General features: G+C 34.2%; 2 protein-coding genes across 3 annotated transcripts in view; one reads left to right on the forward strand and one right to left on the reverse strand.

The window, feature by feature from the left end:
* Window positions 1-22,113, forward strand: part of galene (potassium two pore domain channel subfamily K member galene) — a 222,863-nt gene that overhangs the window by 13,152 nt on the left and 187,598 nt on the right. The gene's annotated exons all lie outside the window — the stretch shown is intronic.
* Window positions 14,579-22,113, reverse strand: part of LOC145693129 (uncharacterized) — a 32,112-nt gene continuing 24,577 nt past the window's right edge. The window contains exons 2-3 of the mRNA XM_081768857.1: window positions 18,639-19,165; window positions 14,579-17,502 (exon numbers count right to left, since the gene is read on the reverse strand). Coding sequence (XP_081624983.1) covers window positions 17,296-17,502; window positions 18,639-19,165 — 734 coding nt within the window. The 3' untranslated portion in view covers window positions 14,579-17,295. The remainder of the gene's footprint in view (window positions 17,503-18,638; window positions 19,166-22,113) is intronic.

Raw genomic sequence — 22,113 nt, forward strand, 5'->3', positions numbered from 1 at the left:
AAATATCTGCAGATGGCAGGGGAAGATTTCTTGGTACGTATCACTACATTGAAATGTATGAGAATGATCAACTTCCGTTTGCAGTTTACTCTAGAGTTAGAAAATGGCGAAAGAGGGAAAGGGGGACACTTAATAATAATGAAATCATCATCAAAAGTTTGAATAGATATTTTCAAGGCCTTTTGTAAACATCTTATCTCTGTGAACCTCAAAGGTTTTCAATTTTTTTTTCTACGCCATTGTTACGAATAATTCAATAAGCTGATTTAAAAAGAGAATTACACGATTTTATAAGTATGTTAAAAACCTTATAGGCGTGACCATGTAACAATCTGTATCGAAGCGTTTTAATGTGCGTATAATACAGTAGGACCTCGATTATCTGACACAGTTTGCGGGCTATTTCTCAGTCCCTACTCAATCGATCTGCTTCACATTTTGAGGAATATAACTAGATATCCTTAAAAGCATATCTTTCAAATTTACTGTAAATCGGTTGAATAAGGGCTGACAAATATTCTTAAAACTGTGTCGGATAATCGTGGTTGTACTGTCTATAATCCGAATAATAAATCTGTTCATATCTTTTGAGCCTGAAGTGACAGGGCATTTTTATGGTGACTGCCGAAATCAGCGTGACCGTTTCCTTAAGAATCACTTATTTTGATCGCGGAGGTATAAAAATAGTTTTTATTTGTTGGGCAGTGTTATTGGTGAAATATCAAAATTCGAAAGCTCCCAGATAGAGCAGGGTTGCGTTTGCCTCTCGTGGTTCCGGATTAAAACTTCAATAGAAGTGTATAATTTTTTATAATGACCCTGTATCGTCAGAAAATCGAACAACTGTCAGACAATCGCTTCCTTGGATTACAAAGGTCAAAGTAACAGTTATAGCTTTTAATGTGCTTAGTTTAGCGTCACGCAGTTTAAACCTTTCTGGTAGAGTAAGGTTCACTTATTGCCGACTCTAGCATTGAGTTTTAGACAAAGTGGAACGAAATAAGAGTGCATCCGTGAAATCAACATGCACATGACGTACGCACACACTAGTCAACGTCAACATCTGTTGGCAAAAGGCTTAGTGACGAAATTAAACTTGTATCGTCAAACTAACATGATGAGCTTAAGGTTTGAAGGAGTACTCAACTGATGTTAGACTTGATTAAAATAAATAGTATTTTTCATTACTTAGGAATCACTTCTTTTAGTGAAAAATAGTCTACTTTTAAATATATGTGCGTATACGAATGAAATATTGAGAAAACTTAATATGGTCAATCGAATTAGGTATTTATCGATCTTTGACATAATCAGTATTAATATTTCCTCTTCATAGTAATGTTGTACTTTTTTCTCATCAGTTTTCTAAAGCTCCCACTGATTCGAATTATGCTATGGCCGGTATGCTAGAAATATGCCGGACAAAGAGACATCTTTATTCGATTTTTCGTTAATTTCTCAAAAATCTTATAAATAAAAATGAAATGGAACAGTTTGAAAGAGCTGATAACTTCCTATCAAATAGTTTCAAGATTTTCCCCAAGAACTGAACATTGTTCAGAAATTGTGGTCAGTTTCCACAAAATAAAATTTAAAAATACCTGAAACCTCTTAAATGTTGTGGCCCCAAATTGCACGCCATTTTTTCTGTTTGTAATTGAATAATATTCGAAAATATTCTTAGTGAATAATATTTTATCTTTTCTAATTCTCCTACTGGACACAATAAGCTTTGTGTCTTCCCTAAATATATATATGGTAATTTCGGCAAATAACGCCAGTCGGGTAGTAACGCCATTTAAAGCTCTCCACAGTGCTAGCATGAACACGTGATTCGTAAGGTGACCAATGATTATGAGTGTGTGATAAACAGTGATGCCTGTTGTCTTTGTAGACACAAAGACTAGTGGTCAGCCAGGCGTCAGTAAAAAGAAACCAGTTAACAAATGTTGACGTGACAGCCGCGGAGCAGAGGGAACAGCTCACAAATTTTTAGTGTGTCAAACGAGGTAGGCAATTATTTGGGTAAAAGTAAGATTTTTACTATTACAAAAGGTATGCGTTGATAGGGCCGTACTTGCATAATATTATGATATAGATAAAATATGCAGGACCGCTATTCTTGATATAGAAAAAATGGCTAAATCAAAGTCTATTGTTTCTGGAAATAACGCCACTATCGTGTCGGGAAATAACGTCACTCCATCTAATCGCTAATCGAAACTAATACTACTGTTAAAAGTTTGTTTTTCTTTGTCGTAGTGGTAGAGCCGGAAAAGTCTAAATTTATGCTTTCATGGCAAGACACTCTAATATCGTGTGCAGAAAGGTGGAGAATTTGAGCTATGGTAAACTCATGCGTTTCAACAGAACTATGCGAACGAATTGTATACGCTATTGGGAAATACACTTGATGCTATGAACCTTTTGTGACAATCCTGAACTTATTTACAATGCAGATTAAATGCAGGACTATAACTAACGTACAACAGTAGCCTAAAAATTTTGGCACAGAAAGGGAGCAGGCGAGTACTTGGCGAGAAAGGTCAGGTAACACCTATGCAATGACACCTAAAGGCTATGTTACATAGGAAGAATTCCGTACTTTTCTGGAACATTTCAAAAAACATCGGATCCCTGGCCGAGCACTGCTTATTGTAGATTGCCATCCCAGTTATCTTGATATTACCATTTTAAATGCTGCTGAGACCATGTATATTAAACTGCTGTGCTTGCCTGCATCCATGAACTTCAACCGCTCGACAAGAGCTTCTTCAAATCGTTAAAATTGTACTGCTTTGAAGCAGTTGACAGTTATCGACGAACGCATGCTGGAAGAACACTTGGGAAGCTACAGTTTCCAAAACTGTTTTCACAAGCATGGTTCCGTTCAGCAACACCTCAGAACACAATTTCAGGCTTCAGCGCTACAGGGTGTCCTTTTAACAAAAATGCTATACCCGATGTCGCTTTTTCCCCAAATGATGTCTCAGAGCAACAGCAACCTCCACCAACACTCCAAGCACATGACCAGCCTCCATCTCTTCTTCAACACCACCCAGTGCCCACTCCATCCACGAGCTTCTGCCTACAGCTAAAATAACTAGGAGCAAATCTCATTCCAACCTATTCGCAAGAGCGGCCCTTTCACTTCTTCAGGCACGAAGAAACAAGCATCCCCTGGAAAGACGAAGGACGGAAATATGCTCCGTGGGGACTGTGGAGGATTTTACTATGATCTCAGGGGGTCTTAAAACGTGGATTCGATGTATTGAATGCAAGATTTTTTTTCACGAATTATTCGATTCTGACAGCATTGTTAAATGTGGCTTCTGAACATTTTGTGACGCTGGTTGTGCATTGTTGTCTGGCTCCGACGAGTAGTTCTCCATATGACTGCAGCTGTTATGTTAAGAGGTTCACAATCATCACAAGAGTTACCGGTTAACGACATGTACGATGACTATGAGTTTTGTGTATCAGCAAAACAGGAAACATATTGCCAAGAACATTGTTTAGTTGTGTTCAAAATGTATTTCGTTACGATTACAATACCTTTCCGTTCTTGTAAAGCAAGTGGCGTTATTTGCCGACACGTCTGGTAATAACGCCATCTCATACTCACTCCAATTCTCAGTGTATTATAGCGGAGGGTTTATTCCATCTTCCATGTAATTTGCGCAGTTCTAGATATAAAAACACTTGAACACCAGAACAATATATTGAATTGGTGGCGTTATTTGCCGAAGTTACCCTTATATATATAAACCTGTTTTCATAGACTTTTATAAAAACAAATGTCGGTTTCATCTTTAATCTTCAGTTTTTTCTCTGTTCTTCAAACGTAATGTGTATTCTAATTTTCAGGATCATGTAATTGTAATTCTTTTTGTTCTTATGCTATATTTTTTATAACTATTATGTATAACAATTGTAACAATGATAAGTATAAAAGTTCTCCAGACTTGGTGAACACACAAACATATTTACAAAGATGCTGCTTCTCTCCACCTACAATTACGGAGGCATAGCACGTTACATCTACTCTCTACATGACTCACTCACTGGTGCATTTCTTTCATGACGTTTTCCAAGCACAGAGCATTTTAAGATTGGAACGACCTCTACGATCCACATGAAGGAGCTTTTACTAATCAAGTTTTGTCTCTGGTATCGATATCACACCAATTACGTATATTTCAGAGAAAACCACACCTTCTTCGCATCTGAAGGAATTTTGACGTACCACGTATGCTCGACTCTGAACTTTCTTGCCGTATGCAGCCTTGTATTAGTTTCAAATTTGCTCTCAGACCATAGGTTCATATTGTTCCACACTTTTATTTTCGGCACACTTCAGCCCTTTAAAACCTCTGTAAGTCAATCCATTGGCTTTTTGCTCACTAGTTAGTTACGCACTGGATACAGTGCACTGTTGGAACATGCTATTACCTCTGCACAGCTAGTCTCTGGTTTTAGGTCCCCTATCAATAGATTCACACTCAAGATCGTACATTGCTAGGAGTACGCGAGATAACACCCTAATCTTTAGGTCTCACAGACAGGTATCAAGGTAACACCCTTTTCTTAGAAATCGGCCGGCATCAAGGTAACTCTCTGCCGGATATCAAGCTAATACCGTATCCTTTGGTTCACGGCCTGGTATCAATCCTTTCCTTTGAGTTGCAGACTATCCCAGTCATTTTGAACGATATCTAGTAGCTTTGGTCGGACTAAGTTCCTATAAAGTAAATCAAAGGCTATGAGACAATAAGCTCAAGATCTGAGACCTGGTATAAGATAATAAACCTAATATAAACCTTACGCCGTGATCAGCTATCAAGATAATATTCTTTCCTTTATCACAAGGCCCTGTATGTGCCCTGTATCACAAGGCATCAAGCAATAGTCTACCTATGTGCAAGCATCTGGACCTGATTCCCATCTTCCCAGTTATTAGAGTTTACATTTTATTAGGAAAGTAAGCTATAAACCTATAGAAGCTCTGCTGTTGTATTTTGTAAGTTGTTTCCTTCTAAACACTTAGAGAATATTTCACACAGCTCACTCACTCTACTCGTGGAACCTGCATTGTTCCAAAAGATTAATAAAAGCAGCCACTGTGCATGAATATATATTCTTTAATTTGCTGCCTAATAAAAGATATATCTCGGATTACTGACTATCAAGTCTTTAACATGATAATGATTTCCAGCTCCCTGAAGTTAAGTCTTGGCCGAGGCAAGGCTACACTGTAAAACTAAGATTTTCAGATTAGTTAATAGCTAAACTTCTGTCCGTTATTGTGATTTTACCGCTCGAGTTGTAATTTGAGGTTACAGAAAGTTTTGCTAGTCAATTGTACGAACTTCTTGTGTGTATGTGGGTGCTGGTCGAAGTAAACAGCATACCGCTAGTGATGAATGCAAGAGTCTTGGTCTTGCAGTTTGTGCAAGAGTCTTGCATGCAAGACCAAGACTAAGACCAGGAATCCTGATGCAAGACCAAGACCAAGACCATATCTGCAAGACCAAGACCAAGACCAAGACCATATCTGCAAGACTAAGACCAAGACCAAGACTCTTGCGCAAGAGTCTTGCACAAGTACCGGCTCAGTGGTAGAGCGTTCACTTGCGGTACATGGCGTCCCTGGTTCGATCCCAGCTTGCACCATGTAAGCTTTTGGGGGCAAACACCATGCGCGTGGGTTTTCTCGGGGTTTTCCTGTTTCCTCTTACTTTCTTCATTCTACCATTTTATTCATTTCTCTCACCGTCTCCCTTAACCTCGGTGCATAATCGAGCGACGTTAAACTAGATATTTCATTTCATTTCAAAATCTCTTTCAAAACTAAAGAGAAATGTAGTATTGAAATCGGTAATTCCGTACAACATAGGTGCCGACTACATGGGTATGATTTTGGCTCTGAGGCTCAAGTATCCGTTGGAAATTTTTAATGTGTGCTCATAAAATTAATGTTTAAATAATATTTTCATGACATTGACAAAAACTTAGTGCATGTGACCACAAGCTTGATTTTATGGCCGGATGCTTATACGTTGAATAATTGTTTATCAATATAACTTTCAGCCTTCTTAGGTATACTGCACATCGAGGATTGAGCGATATATTATACAACAATAAATAATCCACAAGTGAGAGTGATTTTGTACAGTTATTTCAAATAACTTAGAGTTTGATGTTGTTATTTCGATTTCTAATATATGTCAAAAGTATTTGTATAAATTGAGTTTACACGATAGACATAGACAGTTGAATCGTTTTCAGTTTTCACTCAAATTTCCCTCATAATACAGTTCCTCCTCAGCCAATGTCCCAACCAGTTCCTTCTCTTAATTAGGCCTACATCTGAAAGTCTTCTTTTCTCCCCTACTGCTTCTACGTATTTCTAACACCTCATTCGTTTTCCATTCAACCCAGCTAATTATCTCCTTTTTTCAACATGCTCATGTTTCGAAAGCTCACATTTTTTCATCGCTTTTGCGTAATGTCCATGTTTCTACCCCATAGAGCACATATTGCAATCAGTAAAACAAAATCTCAATATTTAATTGGAAGTTTGTTCAATACAAAAATTAGCTAATCGTGGTTGAAAAGAAAAAAAAATCTGACACCTTTAGAGTGTAAAAATAATTATGCAATTCATGGTATTTCAATAATCTTGGCGTCTTGATTTTCCTTCATGTGTCTCAGGGGTAGCCTCCCTAGTTTGGGAACCAGTGGAGTATTGGATCTTTTAAAAAATATAAAAAGATTACGAAACGTAGAGAAGCGTGGGCAGTCATTGAAAAAAATAAAGATCATCGGCGATGTTGTACACTATAATCATACTTACACAAAAGTAAATAATATTATATTTAGTAACATATATTGTATTTCCGTTACTATTGGCGCATTGTAGAATTTATTATTCCTTATATCCAGAGTAAAATTTACCTATGAAAAGCATAAGATTTCTTAAAAGCAAACCCTGCAAGACTCTTGCAGCAAGACCAAGACCAAGACCATGACCAAGACCATTCGGGTCTTGGTCTTGGTCTTGCATTTGCTCATCACTATATACAGCCGGCCCGTCACATACTGTTCATTATACTGTTAATGCTTTTAGGATTAATGAGCATTATCATGACCATAAACTGATGGAGTTCGCTACCTCATTTGTTCAAAATTACCATACCAATGTAAAAAAATTGCTAAAACTTTTTTGCAAACGTGCTATACAAGCTGCTAAAAAGTTCATCCCGTTTAACTTACATAATTAAACCATGAATATGCAATTCTTTAAATATACACGCCTTCACTTCATTTCGTTACTCAATATTTTTTGCAGAAAAGATTTATGCTAAATTCAATTACTAAAGTGAAAGGAAAACATGGTAATCATATATTTTTTCTGTACAGTAATCAAGAACACGTAGTTCTCGGCGTGTATTCTTTCTCCTCTTTGCGAATTCCAGTTGCAATTCTTGGCAGCCGTTATCGTCCGCCATTAGACCTTAAAAATTCCTTTTGCAATTCCAGGTACACATCAACTGATTGAGGCCACAACGGTGCTTCTCTTGTTTCGCTCCCCCTCCCTTTGATGGATGCCAAGAGATTTTGCCTGAACGATCTTCATTTGTCAGTGTCACAGAAACATGTGTGTGTTTCTATGGAAGGATAGCGAATTGCTTCCTTTGAAGAAAATTGGAATAGGTTCTGATTAGGTAACCCATTTTCGGATGTTTTGTTGAGATGTCGTTTTAGTTTTGCTTGCAAAAAGAAGAGAAAAGATGCTGGTGTACTAGCGAGGAATGTTCAGGACATATATTTTTTTTTTTAAATTTAATTATTGTATTAGTCAACTTATATTCATAGGTTTACAACGTTGAATGATTTTTCGGTTTAAAACATTATCAAAAGATATTTGAGCAAGAAAGTAACAGTGTGCCCTACTACCAAAGTTGAAATATCATTTGAGAACTAAATTAAAGAGAATAGTTTATTTTGCAAAGGGGAATGAGAAAAGATATTTGAGCAAGAAAGTAACAGTGTGCCCTACTACCAAAGTTGAAATATCATTTGAGAACTAAATTAAAGAGAATAGTTTATTTTGCAAAGGGGAATGAGTAATCAAACCTTCAAGGTTCAGTTAATGCATACGGTTTAAGCAGAATGGGTTACTGTATAGAGTCGTTTTTGTAGTGCTTTTACTTGTTTATTTATTTTGGGTTTGATGTCCCAAGATTATGCTCTGAAACTAAGGTAAAGGATGATGATGATAATAACTACCCCATATATATATATATACATTTTTTTCTGAATTACGGGAGTTGTAGGCACAAAATTTAGTGTATATATATATGAACCGCTTACTGCAGAAAGCAAACATGCCCAACATTTACACATTTCCTTTTGGTTTGTAATAGGTCGATGCAGGGTAGGATCCAGGATTTTCTGAGGGGATGCATCAATAACTAACAGACATTTGAATTCAATTGGAATTTTAAAATGCCTTTAGGCATCTGTAGTGTGAATGAGAAAATGCCCTGGAAATGCTAAGTGTCTGTTCTCGGTGAATACTTTTCTTTCAACTTTTAGAAAATTGACTTATAATATCGATTCTGCAAAACTTCCCTTTGTTTTAGGCCCAAACGGAGACATGACAGCAGAAATTTTCGGAAAGTGTTGATATTTTCAATGCTAGCTTCTCACTTTAGGTAGTATATATTTACAACGAAGTGGATGCACGTGCACCTTTGCACCTCCCCTAAATCCGTCCCTGGGTCAATGGATCATTAATTAACACCGAAACGACACCGAATAACAATAGGCATCGCGACGCCTTCGATTTTCATGTTATGGTGCAAATATTGTAAAGATAGTTTTCTTCAGTTTTTTGCCTCTCTTATACAAAATCGTAAAGCGACTTACAGCCAAAATCGTATTCTGTGAATATATATGAGTACGTAGAGTTGTACAGTAACAAGGAGGAACATCATCTCCTAAAGCCGAAGAGATTAAAGTAGAATTAATTAGCCTACGTCAATAGCTTAAAATGTTATTGGAACAATAACACACGTTCAGGCACGTACACAAGAATTTATTTCGGGAGGGGTCCAAAGTTTATGGCCACCCCCATTAGACTAACGAGGGTGTATGGAGTTTGCATGGTTTAGAAAGAGGCCACAAGGTAGGAAAGTTTCAGAACCTATAATGTAAACAAATGCATTAAATATTATTATCACTTGAAGGAGCAACACTTTTATTTCGTTTTTCAAAATATTTTTGAAAAATATTCGATTTTCTTTTTTAAAAATATTATTCTTTGAATAATTTGTTGTTAAATATATTTGGTAAATATAATATTAAAGACTCATCTTTTAGTATTCATTGTTGTGTATGAAATAGGCTGCGGCTGCCACAAATGCCGGACCAACTGTTCTATTTGCGAGGTTGCTCTTCCGCCAACGCGATTTTCGGCCAAGCATCCACTTGTGTGACGTCATCTGAACGGAACATCAGAAGGCAAGAGCGTGTCGTAAACAAAAGCTAAATAAGATCTGGTACTAATTTTAAAAGTCCGATACAAAGCAGATGGTGATTGCCAACAGAAAATTAGCATCTTTCGTTCTCTCTTTGCGGTCTCCGTTGTGGATTCCGTACGCAACACCACTGCTTGCTGTCAGATTCCAAGCAGCGTCACTTCTTAAATATTCGCTTAATCTCCAAGCGTATTCTCTGAACTTTACAGCTTGTTTTCAAAATTCTCAAAATATTCCAAAAGATAAGATATATTTCGAATTTTAAGGCATAACTTTCTAGTAATTGGGAAAATGTTATAATCTAAATGTTAAAGCTAACAGTAAAATTTTATAATGTCAGTTTTAAATACTTTCAAAATGCTATAATCTAAAGACAAAAGATAATAATAAAATTTCTTATATTTAAAATATGCTATACTCTAAAGACAAATGATGATAATTTTTAATGCAATTTTTTAGTGTTTACAGAATTCTAAAATCTGAAGATGAAAGATAATAATAAAATTTTGCAGGGAAACTTTTTAATATTTTCAAAGTGAAATAATGCAATGGTGAAAGATAAAATTTTACAATCTAACATTTAAGTTCTTACAAAATATTATAATCTAAATTCAAAAGATAATTAAATTTCGTAACGTAATTTTATAGTACTTGCATGATGCTATAAGCTAAAGATAAAAGATGATACATTTACATACATTTTTAATATTTACGAAAGGATACATTCAGAAATTCTAGATAATCTTTTCAAATAGTTCTTCATTATTCTCAAGATGAATGTAAGTGAAATTATGAATCATTTCGCTTTGGTAGGGTATGAAGAACTTGCTGATAATACTGGCTATTTTTAAATTACAGTATTTTGTATATACTACGGTATGTTAGGACACCGAGCATGTCTCTTACGGATGTCATGAGCAACAATGCTCTTGCCTGTAGAGCGGTCTTCACAGTGATGAGCCCAGTCTACAGGAAAAGTCTAGGTATGCCTGCAGTGGCAGTAGACAATGGCAGAAACCAGATTAAAGGCAACGGAAAACTGTCACCACTCCGAAGAACATGCAATACGAGAACGATTTTTAAAACTAAATTATCCGAAATGGTTAGAGCAAAAAATGTATAATCCCACACTGTAAAATCAATCAGTGTTGCAGAGTTTTGGGAAGCAAAAAGTCGGTTGGTTATGGACATGCAATATACAATGGATGATGGAACTCTAAACATAGTAGGTAAAGTACGAAATCTAAAGAGAGAGATGAAATGACTGAACGTGAATATAGTGGGGATCAGTGAAGTAAAACGGAAAGAACAATATGATTTTTGGACAATACGGTGAATATGAAATTATCAACTACGGAACGGAAAACTGAGTCACTGGACTTAGATTTATAATGAATCAGAAGAGAGGACGACTAATACGAAGTTATAACATAGTAAATAACAGAGTCATAGCAGCAAAACCAACTACCAAACCAAAGGACACAACTACCTCCCAAGAATATATACCAACGGCAGTGAACAATGATGAAGTAGAGTAAGTGCATGAAACAATTGAAAACGTTAGGAAAAACGTAAAAGGAGAACAAATCTCATCGTTGAGTTTTATACGAAGAACAAACTACAATAGTAGCAAACACTTTATTCAAGAAACATAAGCGCAGAGTTTTTATACTTGAAAAATGCCAGGAGATCGACAAAGATAGCAGATAGATTACATACTTGCGAAACAAAATAAAGAACTGTGAAAGTTACCCAGAAGCAGATATGGACAGTGACTACAACTTGGTCGCGATAAAGAGTGAGCTGAAATTTACAAAGTTAAAAAAAGAAGAAAAATGGAAATGCAAAAACTTCAAGAAAGTTTTGCGAAGAAGACATTGAAAAAATAAAACAAAAACCAACAAAGAAAGAAATTAACCATGAATGTGCATACATATAAACTGGCCTACTTACTACAACAAAGGAAGTAATAGGTCACGAAGAAAAAATAGGAAGGAAAGAATGGATCTCCAAAGAAATTCTTAAATTAGTGAATGAGAGAAGAAAATGGAAGAATATCAACGCCAACGAGACTAAGGACAAGTATAGAAGAGTAAGAAATGAGATCATTTGAAAATGTAAACTCGCCAAGGAGTAGTAAATAAGACAACAACGTGAAGAAATGGAAAAGGATATGAACACAGGTAGACTAGATACGGTTCATAAGAAGATTAAAAAGAACTTCAAACCACGTAGAGCAAATAGCAATGTACTAAGAGATAAAGAAAGAAGACCCATGACTGAAGCTGAAGATAAAGCGAATGTATGAGACATTTAAGAAGGCTCTACGGAAGCCACAAATAATTAGAGAAACTGAAAAACATACAGAAAGCACAGAAAGAGCTGGTAAGATTAGAGTTCATACTCAGGTTAGGGTACGACAAAGCATTACAAGATCTACAACATAAAAGATTCCCAGGTACTGATGAGATCCTAGCAAAAATCGTAGAAAGCGTGGGGCAAGAAATTCAGAATAGGTTTAAATTAATAAACATCAGTTAATGGAGAAGGAAGGGTATCTTCACGCCTTCTATAAGAGCAATATAATGCAATACTAAAAACAGTAGATACTGAGAAATGCGGGAAACACAGAACGTTGAACTTACTTACCTTACTAATGCTTCAAAAATCTTGACAATAATAATCTATAGAAGACCGAAAGCCAAGATAAAACAAGTACTACCAGAGGACCATCGTCGTTTCAGGAAGGTTATTGGTATCACTGGGTATCCCGGAAATCTTTTACCCAGTGAAAATCTTTATTTTTTTTATCTCCTGGAAATCTTTAACTCTTGTCGGTTTTTTGTTATTTCAAAGAACAAGTCAGAAGTCACATTAGAAAATGATACCATTGAATATAATCACCCAGCATATGCATTCACTTGCACCAAGAACTTTATATTCGAAAATTAGATAAGGAAAATTTTTTTCCTAGGAAATTAATACTTTCCTGTTGGTTCCTGGTTACTTCAAAGGCAGTCAATTGTTACATTACAAATCGATATAATTAATTCTATGTTACTTCCTAGGAGACGCAACTCACTTTGGGCAAGATAGCTTTACTTTCAAAAATTTGATAGGGAGTAAAAATTTCCTACGAAATTTATAACCCCCGGTCTGTCCCTGGTTACTTTCAAGACAGTCAATTATTACATTAAAAATTGATATCATTCTGTGTTATCTCTTAACAGACGCACTTACCTTCGACAAGACGCCTTACATCCGAAAGTTTGATATGGGTTAAAATTTCCTAGGAAATTTATAATTCCCGGTCGGTTTCTGATTACTTCAAGATCAAAGTAAAATATCACATTAACAATTAATATAATTCCTTGATATCTCTTAACAGACGCACTCACTTTGGAAAATATGGTTTTATATTCGAAAATTTAATAGAGGGTAAAATGTTTCTAGGAAATTAATACCCGCTTTCGTTTCCTGGTTACTTCGAAAACAAAGTAAAATCTTACATTATAAATTAATATCATTCTGTGTTATTTCTTAACATACACACTCATTTTGGACAAGATGGCTTTAATATCCGAAAAATTGGAAACAGGATAAAATATTCCTAGGAAACTATTATTCTTCCAAGTTACTTCAAAGACAAAGTAAAATGTTACATTATGAATTGATGCCATTACATGTTCTCTCTTAGGAGGCGCACTCAGTTTGGTCAAGATTTATTAATATTATCAATGTGCTCTAATCTTTGAGTTATTGTGTATGTCCACGGAAGACACCAAGATTATAGCACACGTTGCATGTTATGTACAGCTAATATCTCCTTTGTAAGGGAAAAGTTTGAACAGAACGCAAATGACTCAGAAAAACTGGTTATATCGTTATACCTCAAATGTCTCTACCGCAAACTTTCCGATACGATCTAAATATCTTTTGCGGCCTTTCTCTTAATAAATAAATAGCAAAACACTTTCATGCTCAGAATCATCATTATCCATTTGGAAGTAATTAAATTGAAACACTAGAGTTTTCAAGTTGCAATTGTATCGTCACAATAGTTTTAAATCTGCAAATTGCCTGCACGCTGGCGACAACTGTTAGCGTCAAGCAGAAATGTGATAGTGTAGCGACATCTATTGGCAAAACTGTTTATTATTGGGAATTACAGTCACGCAATGAGACCTCTGCCGTCTATAAATTGGATTTACATTGTAAAATCGTAATATTACCCTTAGCCTACATTTATTATTTTGAAACTAAATTCAACAACAAACAGCCTAAAGACACGCAACTATTCCATTTTATAACTAATGAAATGTCTGAAAACTACGGATAGGAGTGCGCACGGAACAACAGTTGAAGCTGTCTCGTGTCTTGAAATATGTCATGAAATGAAAGTGATATCTCGTCTTGAAAAAATTATATTTTTCTATTGAAAGAGTTACCTCTTGTCTCAAATCTTGCCAAGAAAATCGTGTCCCGTTTCGCCTCGTGGGCAACCAGAAGATGGAAGACTAATTTTATTTTTACAATACTTACAGCAGAATTATACAGACTGTCTAAGACTGGCTAATAGAACTGTGTCTTCTACTGTTTAGACAGTTTGGTGTGTTTCCGTTAAAGATTTTCGAAAGATAGAATGTCGTGTTAAATTTGCGGATGGAAGTGAAGTAAATACAGGTACTAAAATTGTTGAAGAATCCATAGCCCGTGGATGTACTGTATTAAATTAAAATTTGAAGAACCAATACACTATTTAAATTTGTTTGCTTGTAATACGTCATATCTTGATCTACTCAAATAATAATAATAATAATAATAATAATAATAATAATAATAATAATAATAATAATAATAATAATAATAATAATAATACAAGTGTTAAGTGATAGTACCCAAACAACCTAGATGAAATTTCGGAAAAATTTTCGAAATGTCATGATAAAAATTTGAATAAATTATAGATCTACCCTCAGAAATATTTAAACATTATGGTGTAGAAGAATGATTAAAGAAAAACTAAATTTTCAAGACAAATGGTTTACTGTTTTCAACGAATCAAATATTTTACATCAGAGTATAATCATAATACTACATTCACACAACAGGTACTCAAATAAGTACTCATACATTTTTGGTAAGTACTTTTACATTATTTACATTTATAACGCTACTTTTATATGTTATGTATACTGATGAAGATCAACTAGAATCACGCATGATTGTTTTTGCCGTTTTATAAGAAAAATTACTGTGATAAAGATGTGCGTTTGCTACTTAAAAGTATAGATATACTGCACATTCTCTTCTTAATGTAATGTATTTTTTAACCCCTTCATGTCCAAGGGACAAATTTGACACATTTCTTTAAACTGTCCTAAATTTGTGTTGGGTCAATATGTTTCAATTTTCGTGTGTTTGATGTTAAAGTTTCAGGGATTAGCTGAATGAGACTGAATTTGAATGAATATAAGCAACAAATTGCTCAACAATAGTTTGAAAATCAGTCTCTGGCTTTTGTAACATTTACCAGGTATTTATGGATTTATGAAGTATATAAGAAACATTACTATCAGCATACGCAAAGATAACCATTGCTAACATTATTAAAAGTAATATGAGGATTGAAAGAACTTAGCATAGACAGAATTACTTATGCTTATTTGTTTTTCTAAATTTTTTATTGATCATAGGAACATGTTTGTCCCACGCCATAACTAGGTAACCATTTAAGTCATAAACTTGCTATGACGATTTTTGAAATCTATATGTCAGCTTTAGTCTAAATAGCTCAGAAACTATGTTCTACCTGCCTTACAATACTTACGAACTTGAAGGGGTTAAAATAGAATGTTTAAAAAATGAACGTGAAAGTTATTTCTGCAGATATTAACAAGTTGATATACCTTTAAATCCGTTTAAAACATTTTATTTACAATATTAATATAATTTTATTTTTCTCTTAGCTTAAGGTCCTATGATTTAGTATGGCTTATAGAAAATGTTGGAGTTAGGGCCATAAACTTGCAAATATGTTCTGAAATGCTCTAAAATATGTTTTACACCATACTGAGAGAAATATGTTACTATATCTCCTCGCGCTTTAAACTCCTCTGACGGCAGCGTACACAGATCATTGCTAACTACCTTGATATTTATATATAAATGTATTTATATTTAGTTTGGTGCCCTATGATTAATGGAAACAATGTGATCTGATGGAAACAGCTGACTGACAGGACAAGTCAAAAGAACGATACAATCTAATGAGTAAATTAGTGCATAGAATACTTATTAAATGCAATGAACATGACAAAATGTAGAAAAGTTTATGCTTGGTCATAAAAATAATGTGTAGTGATGAATATGGAAACCATTTACAAATATACAACTATATTACATAATTTACACAGGAAATAGTAATTTGTTTACTATTGTGTGAGCTAAGCATAACTATAATCCCAGATAACTATAAGTACAGTAACGTAAAATGAAAAAAAAAATACAAACGTCTCATGAGTTTTAAAAACTTTTAGATAAATGTTTTACTCGTTTAAATGAAGGGGCGTTAATGTGGTACCCATTTCGATTCTTTACAACAAAATATAAGAATTTTGACATTACAAATAACATAAATATATTATTTCGTTCTGTACTTTTCTCTACTGAAAATATACATCAGTTATTGTAAGATTATACATTTAGATAACATGGAAATCTTATAGATATGTTTATATAGGTGCAGTTATTGTACGTTATCACATTGCATTGTCACAAATGAATTGTGATTAAAATATTAAAATAAAAGGTAGGGAAGTATTGTTTTGACATAAACAACAAAGCCGTTTTCAATTCATTAGTAACATTGGTTAAAAACACTCTTGGATAATTGTTACTGCGTAAAGATCAGTTCTTTTCTTCGTCTTACACTCTTAAAAGATGGTGAAACATCTATATCACTTTTCAGAATAAATTTAATGATCATGCATCTAGAACTTTAATCACAGCTCTTGAGCGTCTTTTTAATTGTGTACATACTAAGTAAATGGTGATTGTGACAAATAGAATCAAAGTGATTCTTCATACCAATAAAGAACACCCGCTTAATTTACTTTAGCTAAACAATTAGATTCCCCCTGTCTGATGAGTTGCAGCAATGTAATACAAGTTTTTGGTAAAAGGAATAGTATATCTGTATATTGTAATCTCAATAATGTATCTGTTTTCTCATTCTGCTATATTGGTTTAGTCAGTTAATCAATATTAGCTAATAGCTTATAACATTATTCAAGAAAGGAACACATCTAATTTAACTAAAATATTTAAAATTACCCATCTTCTTGAGTTTATATTAATGCATTGTGACCTTCCAAGCAATCGAGCCTATCAAATGCAAAACACATCTTATCCAAAGTTGAAAGTATTCAGTTCTATATGTATTGATGTCTTCAAATTGATGAAGACTAATACAATCCTATTGCCAAAGAGTTCGAAAAACGAAAGCAATAGTTGTGAAATTCATTATTAGAATTACAGATGTTACGGTTTTATATTTAAAAAAATCTCTATGTGAATAAGGCAAGTTCTGTATTTGATGATGTAAAAAATGTGTTGCTACGTAAAATATATCAAACTTTTTTTTTTTGTGCTTAACTCTAATCGGAGCTTAGCACATCTACAGTAGACAATATGATTAAAAAATAGTTTATAAATTACTTCAAATTGTCTATTCGATTAAATAATATTCCTACGATTTCTTCTTGTCTTTGGCGTCAACACTTCGTGCAAATGGACCTACGAAATCGGGATCTTGAAGTGGAGGCGGCTCGTATCCAACAGGGCGATAGCCACCAGGACCAGATGGAAATGACAGAGGTCCTTGATAAGGTCTTCCATATTCAGGACCAGGTCGGGTGTTATAACAGCAGTACTGTTTATCGTAGTCACAAGATCCCTGAAATAGATAAGAATATACTCTTAAGATGTTTTAATCTTAATAAGGCATTCACATAGTTTTTAAAAACATTTTTAAATTCTTAGAATTCTTTTTAGTAAGTACTTTGTTTCACACATAGATAGGTTTAAAGTAAAATTAATTGAAAACTGTTTCTGGTTTCTGTCGTGACGATATAATTCTTTAGGACAAGAATTTATTGATTTTGCCTTTAACACCAAGTAAATGTTGAAATAGCACCTTTAGTATTACACGTCTGATATATTTATTCCGAGAAAAATTGCAAAACTAATTTCATTATTTATAAGTGATGTCAGACATATGGCAGTGTTGTCAGAGGTATTGCTTTTATAGGAAATTTCTAGTATGTGCATAAGATTTTCAAGAAAATAAAAAGAATAAATTGGACTTAATCAAATTTGTGTGAGAGCAGTTCTGTATCTAAGTCGTTTTTCGCTGAATGTGTAAATTTATTTACTATGTGATCAAACATTAAACCATCCCGGTGGCTGCTAACTAAATTACATTATTATTATTATTATTATTATTATTATTATTATTATTATTATTATTATTATTATTATTATTATTATTATTATTATTATTATTATTTAAAAAGAAGTTTGAACATTAAATAACATTTTAAAAAGACTTAACATTAAGACCGTGTAGGTTTTCTGTTCTCTGTAGAATTTTAACACTTTATTTATAATTTTTCCAGTATCAATCTAAATTACTTTGTGCAGCAATATTTATAATGTTTCCATTTTTCTCTTCAAACCACGATAGTCACTTGAACAATTGTATGCAATAACAAAACAAAGGAGAAATTAGTATCTTCTGACTTTTATTGTTCTTAGGTTCTAGCAACCCTATAAAATAATGAAGCAAACCACATAAACCACCCCTCCAAATACCTCCTTCAACCAATAACACCATATAACCACCACAGCAGCGTGTCTTCGAAACAACTGCAGTAACGCATCAGATACGCAGTACAAACACAAACAAATTCTGTTTCTTTTGATGAAACTAAAAGCGGGAAAGAATTTATCCTTACAAATGGAAAAGACATAAAGTGACCTTATCTCCTAGTTATGTTGTAGATATTATTATCTAATACTTAATCTACATACCAAAAGCTTTCCTGGCGGTTTACAGTAATAATCTGTAACACATTTACATCTGTCGTAAGCATTGTAGATTGGATTATGAGGAAGTGGTCGTGATCCAGGGTAGGGCTTGCTGTCGTAACCAGGTCCAACAAGAACTCCAGGACCCGTACTATAATAAGGAGGCTGTTTTTCGTAGTATCCAGTGTGATGATGATGATAGTCAGGTTCGTGTACATGGTACTCGCTATGGTGATTTTCATAGTGCGTTGGTTTAACAATTGTGGGTGGTCTGTAGTATGCAGGTTCCTTATTAACAACCACGACAGGAGGAGATTGTGTCGGTTTATAAAATTGATTGAGAGTGACTTGCACGGGTCCAGGTTGAGGTTGATATGAAGGCGGCCTGTAGTAACCTTGTTGATAAGAAGGTCTCTGTTTGTGTGGTTTGTGGAAGGTTCTTGTAGGAGAGTCTCCATTCCAGACCCATCGTTCCTGAGCTCCTACAGTGAGGAGAAGTAACAAGTGCAAAAGGTTTGACGGCAAGAGGTCTGAAAATAAAAGAAAGAAAGTACATTAAGGATAGAATGATACAAGCCATAAAACGAAATGAACATTAAAAAAAAAGAAGACACATGGAAGATCAGTACAAAAGAATACTAATACGTAAAATTAAGCAGTTTTGTTATACTCAAGTTTCATTACAAATACCTATTTGAACATATTTACAAAGTAATATTGGATGCAATTCAGCTGTAAAATGGATTTAACCAACAATAAAGCAATCTGCAATCTATTATTGTGTAATTCTTTGTAATTTATCAGGTCTTCACGAGACTTGATATGGGGACTGTCTCGTCTCGAAAATGTATAGTAAAAGTGCTTTCTCGTCTCGGAAAGTATGTTTATATTGTAACAGTTTTGTCTCATCTCGGAAAGTATGTTTATATTGTAGGAGTTTTGTCTCGTCTCGAATCTCCTCAAAATTTTTGTCTCGTCTCGTTTCGTGGACTATTCTATAGGAGTTCATTTTCACAGGAACACTTCGACCGCGACATGTGAGGGACCTTTACTGCTACTACTGGATATAAGAAGCTGCTAGAACTGTTGGCGTGGACTGTGCATCAGCTTACTTAGTCGGATCCCCTTCATAATTTCGGTATTGCACAAGGACAATTGCAAAAAAAAAAAAAAAAAAAAAAAAGTTTGTAAGAGAAGCACTCTGCTATAGTAATTTGCTATTTTGAACTATTTAAAGTTTTTTCTGCATGTTGTAAAGCTTACACAATGTACTAGAGAAAGATATAAAAAATGAAGTCGGCATTCATGCATATGGGTAAACATCTTTCAGGATGCGAATTTCATGTTGTTTAGTGCTAGGTATTTGAGAGTCTCATGTTCCTGCCAAACCAACGACCTTTTCAGACACCCCGTTTACATAAATATATGGGAGACAACCACACTCTCAAAGCATGTATCAAAAGACAGTTGGCACAGGTATAACGTGGCGCACTAAAGAAGTTCCCGTAAACGTCAAATGACATCGTCTCGTCGACGGAGAGTCCTTCCTTCCCTGCCTGTTAAGATAGCCATCGCGCTTCTGTGTGCCAACACCGTTCAGAGCCACGCGCTGTGTGCTAACATTTGGCAATATTCCCACGAAGACAGCCCCCGCAAGCACATCCACGACGTACGGAGAAATCATTGTTTTTGCCAACTAAGATAGTAAGAAAAAAGGAAATAAAGAAAGAAAAGTTGAAAAAGGGAGAGATTCAGCAACAGAAGATTTTCCTCAATGCCATTTTTCAAAATGGAAAGTCAGAGCAGATAGTTTGAGAATTTATTAATCTGTTACTAGGTCTTCCAAACGTTATGCGAGTTCTTCTGGTTATACAATAGCTCTAAATCAAAGATCATTAAAAAAAAAGTTGCTGTGCAGTTTTCTTGTTATCATCGTAATTATGAAACTGAAATATGTTAGTCTGTGCGTTACACTATCCTGAAAGGTTATACCACCTTGCTTAACATATTTGTAAAGTCGGTTGTAGAAAGGCAAGGGACACAATGATAATTCTTTATAATAAATGACAAACGTCTCATTGTCAGTGAGTCATGCTGATTCCAAATAGTAAACAATTGTGCAAATAGATGTCGCTACATACGCTATCACTTGATTGCTTGATGCTAATAGATGTCTCTACCTGCAGAATTATTATGTATAAAGAAGTCCTTTTATGGAGTTCTGTATGGTTAGTAGGCAAACTCGGAAATAATGAAATATAAATAAAATTGTTCAATGTAAACAATTAGTTTCCAATTAAGCATATTTTAACCTATAGTGTTCAGTGGGAGTAGTAACTAGTCATCATGACAGTTGTGAATCAAGACTAGCGTTTCTCAAACTGTGGTAAACTAACCACAAGTTGCTCTCGAGGTCTGCTGTCGTAGTATTCTTCTTTGATGAAAAAAAGACTACTACTACTACTACTACTACTACTACTACTACTACTACTACTACTACTACTACTACTACTACTAATAATAATAATAATAATAATAATAATAATAATAATAATAATAAAGAGAAAACAGAACAGAAACTAATATGTACTGTTCTCCTATTAATACCCATATAAAATTTAGGAAGTTTCAATAAATACCATTCAAAAACATACTGTTATATAGTAAAAACACTAAACATATGGTAAATTTGCTTCGGAAGATGACAAGAGTAGAGTTGTCCAAGAATATTCTGACTAATGAAAATAGCTACCATTCGAAAAAAAGTTTGAGAAACGTTTTTTTTTACATAGAGACAAATTTAAGTGTTTGATATTAAACACAAGTGTTTGTTGATTTAAAAAAAAAATTGAACGATTTTCAAAATAAAACTGAAATGAGTACATTATGTACAACTAATTATTTACGAGATAGCCTATACGACTTCCGCACCCGATCAAATTTCTATAACATGAAATGAATAGTAAAAGTAATAAATCAAATTAGGAGCATTTCCATTCCAGATTGATACTCATCTTCAACTGATTACTTATCGCTGGTGCAAGGTCACGTGAGTTTGTAGTGGACAACTTCGTGTCTTTGGATTTTGTCGGAGTTCTGTTTCCTCCAACATTCTCATTTCACCATCATTCTTTCTTTGATTATCCGTCTCATTTAGCTTATAGAGCATAATTGAAGTACGTTCTATTAAAAAATTCACTTTTTCCGAACTAATTGGTTTATTTAAAAGAAAAAGAAGAAGAAGAAAACATAAGCACAACAGAGCTGAGTGAAACAGATGAAACAAAAGAATTTAATTTGGCTGAATTTTAGACTTCTATTTTTCATTCTTTCACTTTCTATTTATTTATTTATTTATTTAAACATGTTTTACATGTTGAGATTAAGGCTATAAGAAGCATTATCTGCTACCTAAACATGATACAAAATTCTAAGACAATACTTTACAATAACAGAAAAATTAGAAAGTAAAAAAATA

The sequence above is a fragment of the Thermobia domestica genome, chromosome 8, assembly GCF_964235325.1.
Source record: "Thermobia domestica chromosome 8, izTheDome1.hap1.1, whole genome shotgun sequence".
NCBI classification, from domain to species: Eukaryota; Metazoa; Arthropoda; class Insecta; order Zygentoma; family Lepismatidae; genus Thermobia; species Thermobia domestica.